Source organism: Scyliorhinus canicula, chromosome 6, assembly GCF_902713615.1.
Source record: "Scyliorhinus canicula chromosome 6, sScyCan1.1, whole genome shotgun sequence".
Lineage (NCBI taxonomy): Eukaryota > Metazoa > Chordata > Chondrichthyes > Carcharhiniformes > Scyliorhinidae > Scyliorhinus > Scyliorhinus canicula.
Window position 1 is genome coordinate 4,186,224 of NC_052151.1, and position 21,663 is coordinate 4,207,886.

The 21,663-nt window shown below is 48.5% G+C and overlaps 1 protein-coding gene across 1 annotated transcript in view; it reads right to left on the reverse strand.

Moving 5' to 3' along the window:
• The window catches only part of LOC119966916 (dynein heavy chain 14, axonemal-like), a 1,122,002-nt gene that overhangs the window by 602,530 nt on the left and 497,809 nt on the right, over positions 1–21,663 (reverse strand). Inside the window, exon 33 of the mRNA XM_038798874.1 lies at positions 13,090–13,276. Coding sequence (XP_038654802.1) covers positions 13,090–13,276 — 187 coding nt within the window. The remainder of the gene's footprint in view (positions 1–13,089; positions 13,277–21,663) is intronic.

Below are 21,663 nucleotides of genomic sequence, written 5' to 3' on the forward strand. Positions count from 1 at the left end.
ATGCCACCCCCCTCTCTCCCCCAGCCCCCCCAGCCCCACCCACCCCCCCCAGCCACACCCCCCAGCCACCCCCATGCCGCCCCCCTCTCTCCCCCAGCCCCCCCCAGCCCCCCCACCCCCCCCCCAGCCACACACCCCCAGTCACTCCCATGCCGCCCCCCCCTCTCTCCCCCAGCCCCCCCACCCCCCCAGCCACACCCCCCCAGTCACTCCCATGCCGCCCCCCTCTCTCCCCCAGCCCCCCCACCCCCCCCAGCCACACACCCCCAGTCACTCCCATGCCGCCCCCCTCTCTCCCCAGCCTCCCCCACCCCCCCAGCCACACCCCCCCAGTCACTCCCATGCCGCCCCCCCCTCTCTCCCCCAGCCCCCCCACCCCCCCCAGCCACACACGCCCCCAGTCACTCCCATGTCGCCCACCCTCTCTCCCCCAGCCCCTCCACCCCCCCAGCCACACCCCCCCAGTTACTCCCGTGCCGCCCCCCCCTCTCTCCCCCAGCCCCCCCACCCCCCCCCAGCCACACACGCCCCCAGTCACTCCCATGTCGCCCACCCTCTCTGCCCCAGCCCCCCCACCCCCCCAGCCACACCCTCCCAGTCACTCCCATGCCGCCCCCCCCTCTCTCCCCCAGCCCCCCCACCCACCCCCCCAGGCACACACGCCCCCAGCCACCCCCATGCCGCCCCCCCTCTCTCCCCCAGCACCCCACAGCCACCCCCAGCCACACACCCCCCCCAGCCACCCCCATGCCACCCCCTCTCTCCCTGAGCCCCCCCACCCCCCCCCAGCCACCCCCATGCCGCCCCCCCCTCTCCCCCAGCCCCCCCCCCCACCCCCAGACACACACCCCCCCCCCCCTCTCTTCCCCACAGCGAGTTTGCAGGCGGGACGGGCAAGCCACACAAAATGTCAGAGACATCAGTGTGACATGAAGATCGAATCGCCGGACAATAGCGAGCCACCTCCATCAATCAAGCGGCAGTTGATTAGGATTGAGGAAAAGTCACGTTCCTGAGAGAATGAACGATAAGTATGAGAGGTTTAGGGAGCCTTGGATAATGAGGGATATTGTGAACCTCTTCAAAAAGAAAAAGGAGTCTTTTGTAGGGTCTAGAAGGGTGGGAACAGTCGAAACCCTTGAGGAGTGTAAAGAAGGTAGGAAGGTACTGAAGCGAGAAATTAGGAGGTCATGAAAAGTCCTTGGCAAGTAGGATTAAGATGAATCCCAAAGCTTTTTATTCATATGTAAAAAGCAAGAAGGTGGCCAGGGAAAGGATTGGACCACTTAAGGACAGTGGGGGGAACCTATGTGTTGAGTCAGAGGAAATGGGCGAGGTACTAAATGAGTACTTTGCATCAGTGTTCACTAAAGAAAGGGACTTTGTGGAAGATGATTCTTGGGTAGGGTGTGTGGACAGTCTGGGTCATGTTAACTTGAAAAGGATTAGGTATTGGGTGTTTTAAAAGATATTAAGATTGATACGTCTCCTGGGCAGGATGGGATTGACCCCAGAATACTGAGGGAAGCAAGGGAAGAAAATGCTAGGGCCTTGACTGACATCTTTGTATCCTCATTGGCTACAGGTGAGATCCCAGAGGACTGGAGAATAACCGCTGTTTAAGAAAAGTAGCAGGGATAATCCTGGAAACTACAGGCCGGTGAACAGGCGGTGGGCAGCAGGGTAGCATGGTGGTTAGCATAAATGCTTCACAGCTCCAGGGTCCCAGGTTCGATTCCCGGCTGGGTCACTGTCTGTGTGGAGTCTGCACGTCCTCCCCCTGTGTGCGTGGGTTTCCTCCGGGTGCTCCGGTTTCCTCCCACAGTCCAAAGATGTGCGGGTTAGGTGGATTGGCCATGCTAAATTGCCCGTAGTGTCCTAATAAAAGTAAGGTTAAGGGAGGGGTTGTTGGGTTACGGGTATAGGGTGGATACGTGGGTTTGAGTAGGGTGATCATGGCTCGGCACAACATTGAGGGCCGAAGGGCCTGTTCTGTGCTGTACTGTTCTATGTTCTATGTTCTATAACCTCACGTCAGTTGTAGGTAAATTATTGGAGAGAATTCTCAGGGACAGGATTTATACCCATTTGGTATAAACAGCATGGTTTTGTGAAGGGGAGGTCATACCTCACTAACTTGATTGAGTTTTTTTGAGGAGGTGACAAAGATGATTGATGAGGGGAGGGTGGTGGATGTTATTCACTTGGACATCAGTAAAGCCTTTGACAAGGTGCCTCATGGCAGACCGGTACAAAAGGTGAAGTCACACAGGATCAGAAGTGAGGTGGTAAGATGGAGAACTGGCTCGGTCACAGAAGGCAAAGGGTAACAGTAGAAGGGTGTTTTTCTGAATGGAAGAATAATGGTGTTCCACAGGGATCGGTGCTGGGGCCTCTGTTGTTTGTAGTATTTGGAGGAAAATGTAGCCAGTCTGATTAGTAAGTTCGCAGATGACACCAAGTTTGGCAGAGTGGCAGAAAATGTTGAGGATTGTAAGAGGATACAGCAGGACATAGATAGATTGGAGACGTGGGCAGAGAAACGGCAAATGGAGTTTAATCCGGACAAATGTGAGGTAATGCATTTTGGTAATGCATATACCGTAAATGGAAAAACTCTTACAAATATAGAAAGTCAGAGAGATCTGGGTGTGCAGGTCCACAGATCTTTGAAGGTGGCAACATAAGTGGACAAGTTAGTCAAGAAAGCATACAGAATGCTTGCCTTCGTTGGACGAGGTATTGAATATGAAAACTGGCAAGTCATGCTGCAGTTGTATCGAACCTTGGTAAGGCCGCACTTGGAATATTGCGCAGAATTTTGGTCTTCACACTATCAGATGGATGTAGAGGCTTTTTAGAGAGTGCAGAGGAGGTTTACCAGGATGTTGCCTGGTCTGGAGGGTGTTAGCTATGCCGAGAGGCTGAATAGACTCGGACTGTTTTCATTGGAAAGATGGAGGTTGACGGGTGACCTGGTAGAGGTCTACAAGATTATGAGGGGCATGGATAGAGTGGATGGGCAGGCACTCTTTCCCAGGGTGGAGGGGTCAGTCATCAGGTGGCATAGATTTAGGGTCCGTGGGGCAAAGTTTAGAGGAGATGTGCGTGGCAGGTTTTTTACCCAGAGGGTGGTGAGTGCCTGGAACGGGTTGCCAGGCGAGGTTGTGGAAGCAGATACATTAACGGCATTCATAAGGCATCTTGACAAACACATGGATAGGATGGGTATAGAGGGATACGGCATAAGGAAGTGCTGAGGATTTTGGAAAAAGTTGGTATCATGACCGGTATAGGCTGGGAGGGCCGAAGGGCCTGCTCAGGTGCTGTATTGTTCTTTGTATCAATGGTAAACATGCTGCATGTGTGTGGGGGGAGGGGCGGGTGCTGAAAATACCATCCAATGGCTTTGTCCTTCCCAATATTTAACTGGAATAAATTTCTGTTCATCCAGTGATGGATGTTTGATAAGTAGTCTGATATTTTCAAGTCAAGAGAAGCGATGGTGGTGTCAGTCATCAGCATCCATGTGGAAAGTGAATGATATAGCTTACGGGAAGTATGCTGATGAGAAACAGGAGGAGGCCAAGGATAACAGAAGTAACGGTGTGGGAATGTGGAGAGAATACATTGAAAGTGATTCTCTGGTTATGAGTAGATTGATAAAAATGGAAGCAGGTGAGAGTAGTCCAACCCGCTGGATCATAATGAAGAAGCGTGGATGGTGTGATCAAATACTTGAAAGGCTGCAGGCAGGTCAAAAAGGATACGGAGCGATAGCTTGTCTTTGTCACAGTCACTTAGGATGGTATTTCTGACTTTGATAAGAACTGGTCGGTACTGTGGCGGGGCAGACACCAGAAACATGATTTCCAGGAATGATGGACATGAATTTGGGAGGTGGCAAGGGAGACTGGAGATGGGGTGGTAGTTTGCAAGAACAGAGAGATTAAGGTTTGTTCGTTGCGAGAGAGGGGTGATGTCGGATGGAAAGGCAAAACCTAAAGAAAGACAATCGTTAACAACGTCAGCTGACATGGGGCTAAGAGAACAGTTGTATGGTCAGTAGTTTAGACTGAATAAGTACTTTAGTGAATAAGTAGAGAGAGAGCAAGAGTTTGGTCTCATGAACAAAGTGAGCTGAGAGAGGGCATGAAGAGAGATAGGAGAGAAACTAAAGAAGGAAAAGAGTTAAGGGCCAGCTTTTAATTGTATATTAATTGTTTGCACGTTGGGGAGCATTAACTGCGGATTCATATAGACACAGATTAAAACTGTGATTGTTGGGTTAGGAAGTGTTTGCTTGTAATGTGAAACATTGTAAATTAATATAAAAATGTGTAAAGATTGCTCTATTTCTAATTTTCGTCATTTTGCTATCCAGAATAGAATCAGGCGAGAATCTTAAGTGAAGTTTGGCCCAATGGGGCTCGAGGAAGGGAAGGAAGTGGTAGATGCAGCTGACAAGTCTTGGTGACAAAGAAATCCATGAGCTCCTCGCACTTGCTGTTGGAGGGGAGGAGACATGGGAGAGGTGTTTCAGAGGATGGTTCGCATTCCAGGGTGATTCTGCAATTATGACCAGTTTATGGTCCAGCCAGATGTGGCAGTGAATGGCTAAACCAGTTGACTGCCGTATCTGTTCATTCCTCCAAGGGAAAGGGAAATGGAGATAAGGGCCATATCAGAGGAACAGCCAGGGTGGGAGAGAATAATTGGTTTCATAGGCACTAGGGCGTTGAAGGTGGGTATGAGGTGTGGTCAGTCACTGCAGAAATGTTATAGTGAGAAAGCCAAAAGCCATACAAATGGGAATTTGAGAGTGCAGTTCTAAATTATGGATGGAGAGCTTTTATCCGGAGCAGATGGAGAGGAAGTACGGTTTGTTTGGGCAGGGGGAGCTTGCTGGTAAAGAGCAATACAAGGAATGGATTAGAGATGGTCTTATCCTTGATTACCACTGTGGGGATTGCGAGGCCAGGTGAGATGGGGAGTTTACATGAAGAGTGAGATTAAGGGTCAGCAGGAAACTCAGAGGAGAGCTAATATGAAGAAATAAGATCAAATCATCGAGAATAATAATCAATAATAATCTTTATTATTGTCACTAATAGACTTACATCAACACTGCAGTGAAATTATTGTGGAAAATCATTCCGGCGCCTGTTCGGGACACAGAGGGAGAATTCAGAATGTCCACATTACCTAATTTCAGAATTTATGGGAGGAAACCGGAGCACCCGGAGAAAATCCACGCAGACAAGGGGAGAACGTCCAAACGCCACACAGAGAGTGATCCAAGCCGGGAATCGAACATGGGACCCTGGCGCTGTGAATCAGCAGTGATAGCCACTGTGCTACTGTGCAGCCCATGAGAATGAGAAGCCAACGGTGCAAAGGCTAAGGGAGGAAACCAGGGAAGATAGCGCATTGAGAAAATTGGCATTGTATTTGAGCAGGCAGTAGAAAACCAGAGGACAATATATATTAATGACTCAAATGAGGGAACAAAATATAATATCTCCAAATTTGCAGATGATACAAAGTTGGGTAGGAGGGTGAGTTGTGAGGAAGATGCAGGGATCCTTCAGCGTGATTTGGAAAAGTTGAGTGAGTGGGCAAATCAATGGCAGATGCAGTATAATTTGGATGAATGCAAGGTTATTCACTTTGATAGCAAAAACGAGGAGGCAGACTATTATTCAAAGGCATTTGCCGATGACCCGAGTTCGATCCCGGCCCCAGATCACTGTCTGTGTGGAGTTTGCACATTCTCCCCGTGTCTGCGTGGGTTTCACTCCCACAACCCAAAGATGTGCAGGGTAGGTGGATTGACCATGCTAAATTGCCCCTTAATTGGAAAAAAATAATTGGGTACACTAAATTTTTTTTTTAATTTAAAAAAGAATGAATGGCCATAAATTAGGAGAGGGGAACTTGCAACGAGGCCTGGGTATCCTCGTACACCAGTCACTGAAGGTACGCCTGCAGGTACAGCAGGCGGTAAAGAAGGCAAATGGTGCTCTGGCCTTCATTGCGAGAGAATTCGAGTACAGGAGCAGGGATGTCTTGCTGCAATTATACAGGGAAATGTAAAGTCACCATAGTCCCAAATAACCCTTTCCCCATTGAGGGGGAGAGCTAACTGGTGGTGGTTCCACCTGAAGATTGCTACACCTCAGGCAAGGTTGTGAAGGCCGGGCCTTCATGAATAACCTCAGCCAGTATGGGAATTGAACCTGCGCTGTTGCCCTCGCTCTGCATCACAAACCAGCTGTCTAACCAACTGAGCTAAACGGGCAATTACACAGGGTCTTGGTGGGGCCACACCTGGAATATTGTTTTTTAAATTTATTTATGGGATGTGGGCGTCGCTGGTTAGGCCAGCATTTATTGCCCATCTCTAGTTGCCCTTCAGAAGATGGTGGTGAATTGCCTTCTTGAACCGCTGCAATCCCTGAGGTGTAGGTACACTCACTGTGCTGTTAGGGAGAGAGTTCCAGGATGTTGCCCCAGGGTCAGTGAAGGAAATGACTTGAAAATGAAAATGAAATGAAAATTGCTTATTGTCACAAGTAGGCTTCAATGAAGTTACTGTGAAAAGCCCCTAGTCGCCACATTCCGGCGCCTGTTCGGGGAGGCTGGTACGGCATATGAACCTGCCCTTCTAGCCTTGTTCTGCTTTACAAGCCAGCTATTTAGCCCACTGATTAGCTAAACCCCTGTGGAGGGGCTGAGGGGAACCTCCAGGTGGTGGGGTTCCCAGGTATCTGCTGCTCTTGTCCTTCTAGATGGTAGTGGTCATGGATTTGGAAGGTGCTGTCTAAGAAACCTTGGTGAGTTACTGCAGTGCATCTTGTAGGTGGTACACACGGCTGCCACTGTTCGTCGGTGGTGGAGGGTTTGAATATTTGTGGAAGGGGGACCATCAAATGGGCTGCTTTGTCCTGGATGGTGTTGAATGTTGGAGCTGCTCTCATCCAGGAGAATATTCCATTACACTCCTGACTTGTGCCATGTAGATGGTGGACAGGTTTTTGGGGAGTCAGGAGGTGAGTTACTCGCCGTAGGATTCCTAGCCTTTGACCCGCCCTGGTAGTCATAGTATTAATGTGGCTAGTCCAGTTCTGTTTCTGATCAATGGTAATCCCCAAGATGTTGACTGTGGGGGATTCAAATGATCGTAGAATTTACAGTGGGAGGTCATTTGGGAATCAGGAAAACTCAAAGCTAAAATCCAGAAACATTTTTATTGGCCTGGACTACATAAAGATGTAGTTACATTTTGTCAATCATGTCACACATGTCAAGTGATAGGGAAACCTCAAGCAGTGATAAAACCAGCACCCTGAATATCCATTCCAGCATTTGAGGAACCTTTTACAAGGGTCCTAATTGATTGCGCACGACCGCTTCCTGAAACAAAAACTGGGAATCAATATCTTTTGACTATAATGGATGTGTCCACTAGGTTTCCAGAGGCCATTCCAGTACGTAATATTACAGCTAAACGGATTGTGGAGGAGTTACTAGAAATGGACTACACACAGAAATTCAATTGGATCAAGGATCAAATTTTACTTCAAAGTTATTCAAAGAAGTTATGGATAGTTTAGGAATAAAATAGCATTAGAAAGGTGGCATCAGATATTAAAGACAATGTTGAGGGCGTGTTGTCAAGATTATCCAGAGGATTGGGATAAAGGAATTCCATTCGTATTGTTTGCAATTCGGGATGCACCTAGTGAGTCTACCAAATTTAGTCCTTTTGAACTAATTTTTGGTCATGAGGTAAGAGGACCACTTAAATTGATTAAGGAAAAATTGGTGGGTGAGAAATCGGAAATTACACTATTGGATTACGTGTCAAATTTTAGGGAACGATTAAATAGAGCAGGTGAATTGGCTAGACAACATTTGAAAGTTGCACAAAATGTGATGAAACGGGTAGCGGACAAGAAATCCAAAGTTCGTAGTTTTGTCAGTGAGGATAAAGTTTTAGTGTTGTTACCAGTGGTAGGTGAGCCTTTAAAAGCTAGGTTTTGTGGACCGTATCAGATTGAAAGGAAATTAAGTGAGGTGAATTATGTGGTAAAAACACCAGATAGAAGGAAGACTCACCGAGTGTGTCATGTGGATATGCTTAAAAGGTACTTTGAAAGGGAAGGAGTGAAAAAGGAAGTTTTAATGATTCTAACTCAAAGTGACGAACCAAATCCAGATGACTGTGAATTTGACATACCTCAAATTAAATTGGAAAATGAGGATGTTCTTAAAAATTGGGATGAATTGTTAAGTTACCTTCCAGAGGAAAAGCGAACTGACCTGAAAGAGTTATTGATATCACATAGGCAAGTTTGTAGAGATAAATTGGGAAGTACTAAAATGGCTATACATGATGTAGATGTGGGAAATGCTGTTCCAATCAAACAACATCCATATAGACTTAACCCTTTAAAATTGGCACAGGTTAACAAAGAGATTGAGAGTATGATGAAAAATGGCATAATTGAAGTGGGTTGCAGCCAATGGAGCTCATCCATAGTGATGGTACCAAAACCAGACTGTACCCAACGGTTGTGTGTGGACTATCAAAAGGTGAATGCAGTTACAAGAACGGACTCTTACCCGATCCCACGTTTGAAGGATTGCATTGAAAAAATGGGACAATCTGCTTTTATTTCCAACTTCCAGACGTGGAAAGAATATTTAAAACATTGTATAGAGTTCTTCGATCGACTTCAGGCAGCAGGTTTAGTGATGAACCTAGCCGAAAGTGAATTTGGAGAAGCTCGAATCACTTTCCTTGAGGAGTTTCCGATACCCTCAAGACGAAGGGTAATAATGCGATTTCTTAGCATGAGTGGATTTGATCGAACATTTGTGCTAACGTTTTGTGGCGTGATTACTCCACTGATGGACTGGCTAAAGAAATGTCAAAAATTTCAGAGGACAGCGGACTTTCAACAGGCATGTGACTGCCTGAAACCTGTGCTAACCGCTGCTCCTGTATTGGAGAATTGCAAGGGACTCTGTGCTCAGATTGAACTGAAGTATCTAACTTTAAAGAGAATTGCCGAGGCGTAGAGGAATGGATGGATCGTGCATTGACTTTCTTGTTCAAAGAGACTGTCAATCGGGAAGGATTTCGGTTGGAGGAAGAAGAACGTGAAAGATGGGCTTTATTATTATGCCTGTCTGCGTGTGTTGTTTTTTTTGTGAAACGAAAAAGTATATTTATTGCGTACATTTCATAGTGGATGGTGCAAAAGTGAAAAATGAAACCATCTTGAAGCTGATGGTTTATTTTTTTTCTTGGGCGTAGGTGTCATGTGAGAGTACCTTTAAGAAATAGATGTTTAAGCAATGTATCTTTAAGAAATGGAGCAGCTCATATTACTGAAGTGATGTCAGAGGGTGGAGATAGCTGAGTTGAGCTCACTTCTACTTTTTGGGAGTTTTAGTTTCAGTTTGAGAGAGAGCAGCTGAAAAGTGCCTGGCTGTTTTGCTGTGAGCTGTTTCAAAGGAGAAAGCCAGTTTTGAGAAAAGAGCTTGGGTGTGTCTGTGTCTTGCAGGGAGCTGGATTTGCTGTGATCTCTGCCATGAAAGATTATCTCTGAATCATTTGGGTGATTTAAACTCATAATAGCAATGTCTTTAACCTGAAGTGTTTCGGTTGTTGAAGGTGAAGTCTTTTGGAGGTTTGAAGGAACATTTTGAGGGATTATTTAGTGTTGTATTATTTTCAGGGTTACCTTTGGAGAAAGTGGTGGTAAATTTTCCAATGTTTATTTAAAAAGGTTAAGTTGAATTCATGGAATAAACATTGTTTTGTGTTTAAAAACCCATGTGTCCCATAATTGTAATACCACACCTGGATACCAAGCTGGGTGCTTCAAAAGCAACAATACATTAAAGGGAGAGGTTGGTTGAACTCCATGATACATTTTGGGGTTCTGAAAACGCCGCTCCCATAACAAAACCCACACCTCCATCCTATGCCCATAACCCAATAACCCCACCCAACCCTTTTAGACACTAAGGGCATCTTAGCATGGCCAAACCACCTAAACTGCATGTCTTTGGACAGTGGGAGCACCCAGAGGAAACCCATACAGACACGGGGAGAATGTGCAGACTTCGCACAGATAGTGACCCAAGCTAGGAATGAAACCCAGGTCCCTGGCACTGTGAAGCAACAGTGCTCACCATTCAGCGATGGTAATGCCAATGAATGTCAATAGATGGCGGTTAGATCCTCTCTTGTCGGAGATGGTCATTGCCTGGCATTTGTGTGGAGCGATTGTAACTTGCCACTTGTCAGCCCAAGCCTGGGTATTATGAAATGAAAAATGAAAATGAAAATCGCTTATTGTCACGAGTAGGCTTCAATGAAGTTACTGTGAAAAGCCCCTAGTCGCCACATTCCGGCACCTGTCCGGGGAGGCTGGTACGGGAATCGAACCGGGCTGCTGGCCTGCTTGGTCTGCTTTAAAAGCCAGCGATTTATCCCAGTGAGCTCAACCAGCCTAGGTCTTGCTACATTTCGACATGTACTGCTTCATTATCTGAGGAGTTGAGAATGGTGCTGAACATTGAGCAGTCAGCCGCAAACATCCCCACTTCTGACCTTATGATGGAAGGGAGGTCATTGATGGAGCAGATGAATATAGTTAGGCCTCGGACACGACCCTTAGGAACTCCTGCAGTGATGTTCTGGAGTTGAAATGATTGACTTCCAACCACTACAACTATCTTCCTGTGTGTCAGGTATGACTCCAACCAGCGGAAAGTTTCCCCCGATTCCCAGTGACTCCAGTTTAGCTAGGGTTCCTTGATGCCATACCTGCGTGCAGTTTTGGTCTCCGTATTTGAGGAAGGATGTTCTTGCTATAGAGAGGAGTGCAGCGAAGGTTTACCAGACTGATTCCCGGGATGGTGGGACTGATGTATGAGGAGAGATTGAATCGGTTAGGATTGTATTCACTGGGGTTCAGAAGAATGAGGGGGGATCTCATAGAAACCTATAAAATTCTAACAGTACTGGACAGGGTAGATGCAGGAAGGATGTTCCCAATGGTGGGTGTGTCCAGACGCAGGGGTCACAGTCTAAGGATACGGGGAGACCATTTAGGACAGAGATAAGGAGAAATATTTTCACCCAGAGAGTGGTCGGCCTGTGGAATTCATTACCACAGGAAGTAGTTGAGGCCAAAACATTGTATGGTTTCAAGAAGCAGTTAGATATAGCACTTAGGGTGAAGGGGATCACATTATACATGGGGAAAGCGGGATTTGATGTGAGTTGGATGATCAGCCATGATCATAATGAACGGTGGATCAGATTCGAAGGATCTTGTATTTTCTATGTTTCCATGTGACCCTACAATACAGATCACACTGCAATTAGCTGCTGTGAGTTAGACGTTACTCAGATATGTTGCGAAATCACTCATTATTGAAATGAAATGAAAATCGCTTATTGTCACAAGTAGGCTTCAAATGAAGTTATTGTGAAAAGTCCCTAGTCGCCACATTCCGGCACCTGTTCAGGGAGGCTGGTACAGGAATTGAACCGTGCTGCTGGCCTGTCTTGGTCTGCTTTAAAAGCCAGCTCTTTAGCCCTGTGCTAAACCAGCCACTTAGAAAAACCTTTCGGCTCCAGCTCAGATTCCCTGGTGAGGAAAAGGAGAGAAAACTGGAGAAACTCAGCAGGTCGAGCTACATCCGGGGAGGGAGAAGTAGAGTTAACGAGAAATAGAGTAAATGAGAAATAGAGTTAACGAGAAATAGAGTTAATGAGAAATAGCGTTAACGAGAAAGAGTTAATGAGAAATAGAGTTAATGAGAAATAGAGTTAATGAGAAATAGCGTTAACGAGAAATAGAGTTAATGAGAAATAGAGTTAACGTGAGCAGATTAATTGCACAAACCCTAAACAAGACTTTCTTTCCCATCCCAACTCTCCCTTCCCTGTGAATCACCTGCACCTGAATTGGAAATTGTTTGATTGCAAACCCTCACAATGAGCCGTTTACCTTGTGAACCTAGTCACTGACTGCTACGCTTCGAAAGTCATCACAGCCAGGCCTGTTCATGCCCTCACCTGATATGTGCACACAGGCACTCGATCCAGCAGGGGTGATTGGATAGTGACCAGGAATAGGGCATCCCTCCCTGACCACCACCCCCGGCTGATTTTGCCTTCCCGAGTTCCCCAGCTGAACAGAAGCACAGTCCAGTAAGTCCAGGTCAGCACAGACGTCATAGCTGTGATGGTCCTGACCTGCTGGTCACACTGGATATTCTAATGAGTTTGAATGGCGGTGCTGCAAAGATGTCCTTCAGTAAACTGATTGGTGCTGTCGTTGACTGAGCTACAGAACCTTTGAGGCCAGCCACGGATTGAATATAATTGATGTGGGGACGGGTTTAGCTCAGTTGGCTGCACAGCTGATTTATATAGATAGAGAAATACAGCACAGAACAGGCCCTTCGGCCCACGATTTTGTGCCGAACTTTTATCCTAGGTTAATCATAGAATTTTGGACACTAAGGGCAATTAATCACGGCCAATCCACCTAACCCGCACATCTTTGTACTGTGGGAGGAAACCGGAGCACCCGGAGGAAACCCACGCAGACACGGGGAGGACGTGCAGACTCCACACAGACAGTGACCCAGCCGGGAATCGAACCTGGGACCCTGGAGCTGTGAAGAAATTGTGCTATCCACAATGCTACCGTGCTGCCCCTCTGTGGTGCAGAACAAGGCCAGCAGCATGGGTTCAATCCCCGTGCCAAGTGAGGTTATTCATGAAGGCCCGGCCTTCTCAACCTTGCCCCTTGCCTGAGGTGTGGTGATCCTCAGGTTAAATCGCCACCAGTCCGCTCTCCCCCTCACAGGGGAAAGCAACCGGTGGTCATCTGGGACTAGGGCCACGTGACCTTACATAACTGAGGTGCAAAAATAGATTTAATCAATTGTGTATGTGTTGTCAATTCTGTAATTTCACAATTACAAAAGTCCTGCAGTGAAAGAGTTTCAATAATCTTTCAGATGATTAGTTACAGAAGATTGAGCTCTTACCTGTTGGGATAGCTGCTTGCTGGCCAGCTGATAGACATCAACAATCTTCAAAGAGAGAGACTTGGCTGACTTGAAGCCCTCGGAGAACAGCATGATTTCTGCGATGAGCTCGTAATCAGGCACCATCATTGCCACCGGCCGGAACAAGGATTTCAGGTTGTCTGGCAGATCAAATCGTCCTTCATATCTGCAAGCAATGAAAACAAATGTAAATCTGACATTAGGAGCAGGAACAGCTGGAAGATGCACGGTAGCATTGTGGTTAGCACAATTGCTTCACAGCTCCAGGATCACAGGTTCGATTCTGGCTTGGGTCACTGTCTGTGCAGAGTCTGCCCGTTCTCCCCGTGACTGCGTGGGTTTTCTCCGGGTGCTCCGGTTTCCACCCACAGTCCAAAGATGTGCAGGTTAGGTGGATTGGCCATGATAAATTGCCATTAGTGTCCAAAATTGCCCTTAGTGTTGGGTGGGGTTACTGGGTTATGGGGATAGTGTAGAGGTGTTGACCTTGGGTCGGGTGCTCTTTCCAAGAGTCGGTGCAGATTCGATGGTCCGAATGGCCTCCTTCTGCGCTGTAAATTCTATGATAATCTATGATAATCTATGATTAGTCAAGGTCGGTAAGAGATTGGGCTGGCAGCATCAGGAGCCATCCCACTCTTTTGTAAAGGAAGGGGAGTGCAAAAGCAGCCAATTAGGAGTCCCACCATGCAGGATGTAGCTGAGCCAATCTCACACCTCAGTGGCCCTGATATTGAGGTCCCGATGCCCATTCTCCTCCTTAGGATCACCGCTTGGCCCTGATATTGGGGTCCCAATGCCCATTCGCCTCCTTAGGATCACCGCTTGGCCCTGATATTGGGGTCCCGATGCCCATTCGCCTCAGGACCACAGCATGACCCTGATATTGGGGTCCCGATGCCCAGTCTCACTCCTCAGGACCACAGCTTGGCCCTGATATTGGGGTCCCGATGCCCAGTCTCCTCAGGATCACAGCTTGGCCCTGATATTGGGGTCTCGATGCCCATTCTCCTCCTTAGGATCACCGCTTGGCCCTGATATTGGGGCCCCGATGCCCATTCGCCTCAGGATCACAGCTTGGCCCTGATATTGGGGTCCCGATGCCCATTCGCCTCAGGACCACAGCTTGGCCCTGATATTGGGGCCCCGATGCCCAGTTTCCTCCTCAGGACCACAGCTTGGCCCTGATATTGGGGTCCCGATGCCGAGTCTCACTCCTCAGGATCACAGCTTGGCCCTGATATTGGGTTCCCGATGCCCAGTCTCCTCCTCAGGATCACAGCTTGGCCCTGATATTGGGGTCCCGATGCCCAGTCTCCTCCTCAGGATCACAGCTTGGCCCTGATATTGGGGCCCCGCTGCCCATTCTCCTCAGGATCACAGCATGGCCCTGATATTGGGGTCCCGATGCCCAGTCTCCTCCTCAGGATCACAGCTTGGCCCTGATATTGGGGTCCCACTGCCCAATCTCCTCCTCAGGACCACAGCTTGGCCCTGATATTGGGGTCTCGATGCCCATTCTCCTCAGGACCACAGCTTGGCCCTGATATTGGGGTCCCGATGCCCAGTCTCCTCCTCAGGATCACAGCTTGGCCCTGATATTGGGGTCCCGATGCCCATTCTCACTCCTCAGGACCACAGCTTGGCCCTGATATTGGGGTCCCGATGCCCATTCTCCTCAGGATCACAGCTTGGCCCTGATATTGGGGTCCCGATGCCCATTCTCCTCAGGACCACAGCTTGGCCCTGATATTGGGGTCCCGATGCCCAGTCTCCTCCTCAGGACCACAGCTTGGCCCTGATATTGGGGTCCCGATGCCCAGTCTCCTCCTCAGGATCACAGCTTGGCCCTGATATTGGGGTCCCGATGCCCAGTCTCCTCAGGATCACAGCTTGGCCCTGATATTGGGGTCCCGATGCCCAGTCTCCTCAGGACCACAGCTTGGCCCTGATATTGGGGTCCCGATGCCCATTCGCCTCAGGATCACAGCTTGGCCCTGATATTGGGGTCCCGATGCCCAGTCTCCTCAGGACCACAGCTTAGCCCTGATATTGGGGTCCCGATGCCCAGTCTCCTCCTCAGGACCACAGCTTGGCCCTGATATTGGGTCCCGATGCCCATTCTCCTCAGGACCACAGCTTGGCCCTGATATTGGGGTCCCGATGCCCAGTCTCCTCCTCAGGACCACAGCTTGGCCCTGATATTGGGGTCCCGATGCCCATTCTCCTCAGGACCACAGCTTGGCCCTGATATTGGGGTCCCGATGCCCAGTCTCACTCCTCAGGACCACAACTTGGCCCTGATATTGGGGACCCGATGCCCATTCTCCTCAGGACCACAGCTTGGCCCTGATATTGGGGTCCCGATGCCCAGTCTCACTCCTCAGGACCACAACTTGGCCCTGATATTGGGGACCCGATGCCCATTCTCCTCAGGACCACAGCTTTGCCCTGATATTGGGGTCCCTATGCCCAGTCTCCTCTGGATTACAGCTTGGCCCTGATATTGGGGACCCGATGCCCAGTCTCCTCCTCAGGATCACAGCTTGGCCCTGATATTGGGGTCCCGATGCCCATTCGCCTCAGGATCACAGCTTAGCCCTGATATTGGGGTCCCGATGCCCATTCTCCTCAGGATCACAGCTTGGCCCTGATATTGGGGTCCTGATGCCCATGGGAAAATCCAGCTCAGTTTGTTGCCCAGTTCTACACAGGAAAGTTGAAAACCCATCATTCGATCTGAGGATATAATTGAACGGGTTTTTCAATCCAACCATCTTCAACTACTTCATCACTGACCTGAACATAAAAGGTGGTGGTGGGACTGATTACTGACCAATACACAACGCCCATTAACAATCCTCTGCTAATGAATGACCATAGGAGCAGAAGCAGGCCATGCAGCCCATCGAGTCTGCTCCACCATTCAATGAGATGATGGCTGATCTGATATAATCTTTAACATCAACTTTCCAACCTTATCCCCGTAACGCTTGATTTTCTTACTGATGAACATTCTGCCTAACTCGGCCTTGAACATACTTAACTACCAAACCTTTACAGTTTTGAGTCACTACCCTTAGAGAAGAAATTCCTCCTCATCTCTGACTTAAATGGGCAATCCTTTATTCTTTGATTATATCCTCTAATCCTCGACTCTCCCACAAGAGGAAACAACTTCTCAGCATCGACCCTGTCAAGCTCCCTGGGAATCCGATATGTCTCAATAAGGTCACCTCTCATTCTTCTCAACTCCAATGAGCACAGGCCCAACCTACTCAACCTGTCCTCATCTGAAAATCTCCCAATACCTGGCATCAATCTTCTCTGGACTGCCTACAATGTCAGTATTTAAACAAACGGAGCCAGAAAATAGCTGGGCTCTGGACCTTACCAGGCTAGAGTTTACAAGTGAAAAAATAACATTCATGTATGTGTGCCTTTGAACATGAAAAGCCCAACCATCTCCACCGGACCTTCAATGTCACCATGAATAGTTGCTGGGTACTTTGCAACAAGTAACATGTTTCCTGGCCTCTCAAAGCCTCTTCACCATCTATGATCATCAAGTCGAAATCATCTACAACAGCTGATCAGTTCCTCGCCGCCTGCTGACACATACTCACTGTAGACAGACCCACCACACACTGACACACACCCACAGACAGACCCACCACACACTGACACTCACACTGCAGATAGACTCGCACTGCACACTGACACACACCCACAGACAGACCCGCCACACACTGACACACACCCACAGACAGACCCACCACACACTGACACACACCCACAGACAGACCCACCACACACTGACACACACCCACAGACAGACCCACCACACACTGACACACACCCACAGACAGACCCACCACACACTGACACTCACCCACAGACAGACCCACCACACACTGACACTCACCCACAGACAGACCCACCACACACTGACACACACCCACAGACAGACCCACAGACAGACCCACACACTGACACACACCCACAGACAGACCCACCACACACTGACACACACCCACAGACAGACCCACCACACACTGACACACACCCACAGACAGACCCACCACACACTGACACACACCCACAGACAGACCCACCACACACTGACACACACCCACAGACAGACCCACCACACACTGACACTCACCCACAGACAGACCCACCACACACTGACACACTGCAGATAGACTCGCACCGCACACTGACACACACCCACAGACAGACCCACCACACACTGACACACACCCACAGACAGACCCACCACACACTGACACACACCCACAGACAGACCCACCACACACTGACACACACCCACAGACAGACCCACCACACACTGACACACACCCACAGACAGACCCACCACACACTGACACACACCCACAGACAGACCCACCACACACTGACACACACCCACAGACAGACCCACCACACACTGACACACACCCACAGACAGACCCACCACACACTGACACACACCCACAGACAGACCCACCACACACTGACACACACCCACAGACAGACCCACCACACACTGACACACACCCACAGACAGACCCACCACACACTGACACTCCCACCACACACTGACACTCACCCACAGACAGACCCACCACACACTGACACACACCCACAGACAGACCCACCACACACTGACACACACCCACAGACAGACCCACCACACACTGACACACACCCACAGACAGACCCACCACACACTGACACCCACAGACAGACCCACCACACACTGACACACACCCACAGACAGACCCACCACACACTGACACACACCCACAGACAGACCCACCACACACTGACACACACCCACAGACAGACCCACCACACACTGACACACACCCACAGACAGACCCACCACACACTGACACACACCCACAGACAGACCCACCACACACTGACACACACCCACAGACAGACCCACCACACACTGACACACACCCACAGACAGACCCACCACACACTGACACACACCCACAGACAGACCCACCACACACTGACACACACCCACAGACAGACCCACCACACACTGACACACACCCACAGACAGACCCACACACTGACACACTGCAGATAGGCTCGCACTGCACACTGACACACACCCACAGACAGACCCACCACACACTGACACACACCCACAGACAGACCCACACACTGACACACTGCAGATAGGCTCGCACTGCACACTGACACACACCCACAAACACAAAATGCTCCTACCAGGTTGGACCCTCACAATTTTTCAGTTCTATTTTAAGGAAGCAGAGGTAGCTTTAGGAATTTAGGTTTGTAATGTTGGATATTAGAACTAAAGTATAGATTTAGGTGAGTGTAATTTAGTGTTTGTGTGTAAGAAAGGGTAAAACATATTCATGTTAAACAAAGGTGTTTGCAAGTATGGGGTTTTGGTTTAACTTCACCCCACGCCTGCATTGTTGAGGGGGTTTATGTTGTGAAAAACAAACAACAGCTCAAAGAAAGACTGAACTCTTGCTCAGCAACCAGGACCCTTTAGGTGAGGGAGAATTTTGGAGATTAGTTTTAACTGGACCCAAGGCATTTGGAGCGAGGTAGTGAATGAGAAAGCAGCTCTCACAGCTCTGCCAGAAGCAAAGCAGAAGAATGAAGTAATGGGTAAGAAATAAGTCCCAGAAACTAAAGAACAGTGAGTTCTATAAATCCAGGAATGAAAAGACGTTGCAGGAAGATTTAAATCAAAGGTAACTGGAAGTTGAACAAGGTACTGTTCATTGAAGTTAAAGTCAAGTCTGAAAAGTGCAGACCAGGTGAAATTGGCTTGAGAGAAGCCAGCCTGAAGCAAACCTGGGTTTGGTGACCTGAGTACAGCCTGTGAGGCAATAGTCTTGGTGGCTGGAAACCTGTGAGATTCTGTGGAAGCTTGAGTGCACATGGTAATTCAGGATGAAATGAAAATCACTTATTGTCACAAGTAGGCTTCAAATGAAGTTACTATGAAAAGCCCCTAGTCGCCACATTCCGGCACCTGTTTGGGGAGGCTGTTACGAGAATTGAACCGTGCTGCTGGCTTGCCTTGGTCTGCTTTCAAAGCCAGCGATTTAGCTCTGTGCTAAACCAGCCCCAGGATGAAGGAATACTGAAAGGAAAGTTGGAAATCCTGGAAGCTGATCCTTGCTGAAAACAGAGGGATCGTATTGTTTGAAAGAAGATTCTAAGGTGTGTCTTTTCAAGAGTGCAGTTTGTAAACATTTGTGTGATAATCATCTGGAGGGGACTTAAGGAGAAATCTATAGAAGTTCAGTTGGATGGCATCTGGTGCTTGGTTTCATAGTAGAGTGTCGGACTACAGTTAACTTGTTAGGTTAGAGGGGACTGTATATTTAATGAAAACATTATAGCATAAGATATATTTTATAATCTGTGTTAGCCTTAAAGTCTGCATACATGTGTGAAAATAAGTGGGAGTGAATGAGTATTGTATTATAGTCAAATGTTTCATATTTAACAATTTGTTTTCTGTTGTTAATAGCTAACTAAAGTCCTATGACTCTGTTCATCCTCGTTATCTAAATAAAAGTAAAAGTTATAGTCTTTTGAGCCAGGATTTAATTCTGGAACCTTCCCGCCAGTAGTAACATCAAATGGGATCATAACACAATCCATCTCCCTGAGAGTCTCACCATGTAGAGGTATTCTCCTTGTCTGGACGGCAGGTGATGCAATGGTTAGCACTGCTGCCTCATGGTGCTGATGAGCCAGGTTCAATCCAGCCCTCCAACTCCATGTGGAGTTTCCACATTCTCCCAGTGTCAGCATGGGTCTTACCCCACAACCCAAGGATGTGCAAGGTAGGTGAATTGGCCACACTGAATTGCCCCTTAATAGAAAACAAGAATGGATACTCTTGGCTGGATTCTCCGATTTGGAGGCTATGTCCTCACACTGGCGTGGGAACGGTGGCGTATTATGACTGAAAAAACAGCGCAAAACGGCCACTGATCGTTCGTCTGGTGGGGCGCTATCATGCACGCAGCGTAGAGTACCCAGCTCTAGCTGCCGATAAGGCCGGAGAATTGCCAGGTCCGTGGCCGCACATGGGCACAGCGGCGGCCTGCAGCGGCCTTACCGTGCAACAAGGTGCCGGCCGTGCGCGGACCCGGCCTGCAAAATAGTGCCCCCCTTTGGCCAGGCTTGCCACCCCCGGACCACTCCCCACCAGCATCCCCAGCCCCTGTCAAAGCTCCCCTGCCTGTGGATCAGCTCTCCCCCGACTGTGGCGGCGCTGGACCCGTTGCCACGCTGATTTCCCGACACAAAATAGCACGAGTGGCCCACATCGTCAGGAACCTGGCCCATCGGGGGCGGAGCATCGGGGGGGAGGGCCTCAGGTAATATCCTGAGGCTGTCCGGACGATGTACGGCGTACTCTTAGAGTACGTTTTGAAGGGACGGAGCATCGCAAAAGCGACATCCCCCCCCCCCCGATTTCGGCGCCAACATGGATTCTCTGGCCGATTGCGATTTCAGTGTCAGAGAGCGGAGAATCCCGCCCCCTAAATTTATGTTAAAAAAAGTTTCCTCCTTGTGGTCAACCTCTTCAGGAGCACCCATCTCTCCTGCAAAGCTGCCGATCCTATGATTGGTCTGTCAACATTGGGAGACCTTCCTTAATAGCATAACAAATGCTACGATAGCCAATTGCTGAGCTGGTCTTACACTAAATTCAGGCTTGGGATCACTATTTGGTCCTTATATTGTGTTCTGATGGATACAAGTAGTTCGAGAAGGCAGACCACCACCCTCTCAAGAGTAATTCAGGATTGGAGTTGAATGTAACTGGAGTATTCCAGGACACACAAAGATAAAGGTTAAACCAAATTTATTTTAACCTAAAATTAAAGCTGCATGTGGTGCATACAACACTGAACTCCCAGTCCCAGACTGGGATGGTGTTTAAAAGGCTCGATAACAAGTTCCAGCTAGACGGGCCTTTGCCTGTTACTATGGGAACTCATACTCCATGAGTCCCCGGGGGAGGGCCAGTGAGGGTTATCACTGTGACTTTGCCAGAATCACTCAGAGCAAGTTCTTGTTAAATGGTTGAAACCAGTTAATAAAATGCTTGAGGAAATTTCTAGATTTGTGCAGAAGGACCAGAGGGAAGATAAGCAGATTTTGTGTCAATGTGTTTTAACTTGTAATGCATTGTCTGAAAGGATAGTTCAAGCAGATCCTGTAATACGTTTTGAAAGGGAATTGGCTATGTACTTGAAACGTATAAATTTTACAGTTTTATTAGGAACCTCTTTGAAAGAGGCAGCACAATGGACAGATTGGCCTCCTTCAGTGCTGCACTTTGTAGTACTTGTCAAACAAATTGATACATAGCTTGCTCCTTCCTCATGTTGTACATCGATCCTTGACAACAGCAGCAGCCAGAGCAGTGGCATCACGGCTGGCTCTGTTGTTCAGCAGGGAGGGTCAAAGTGCAGACAAGCAATAGTCATAAGGGACTCCATAGTCAGGGCACAGATAGACCCTTCT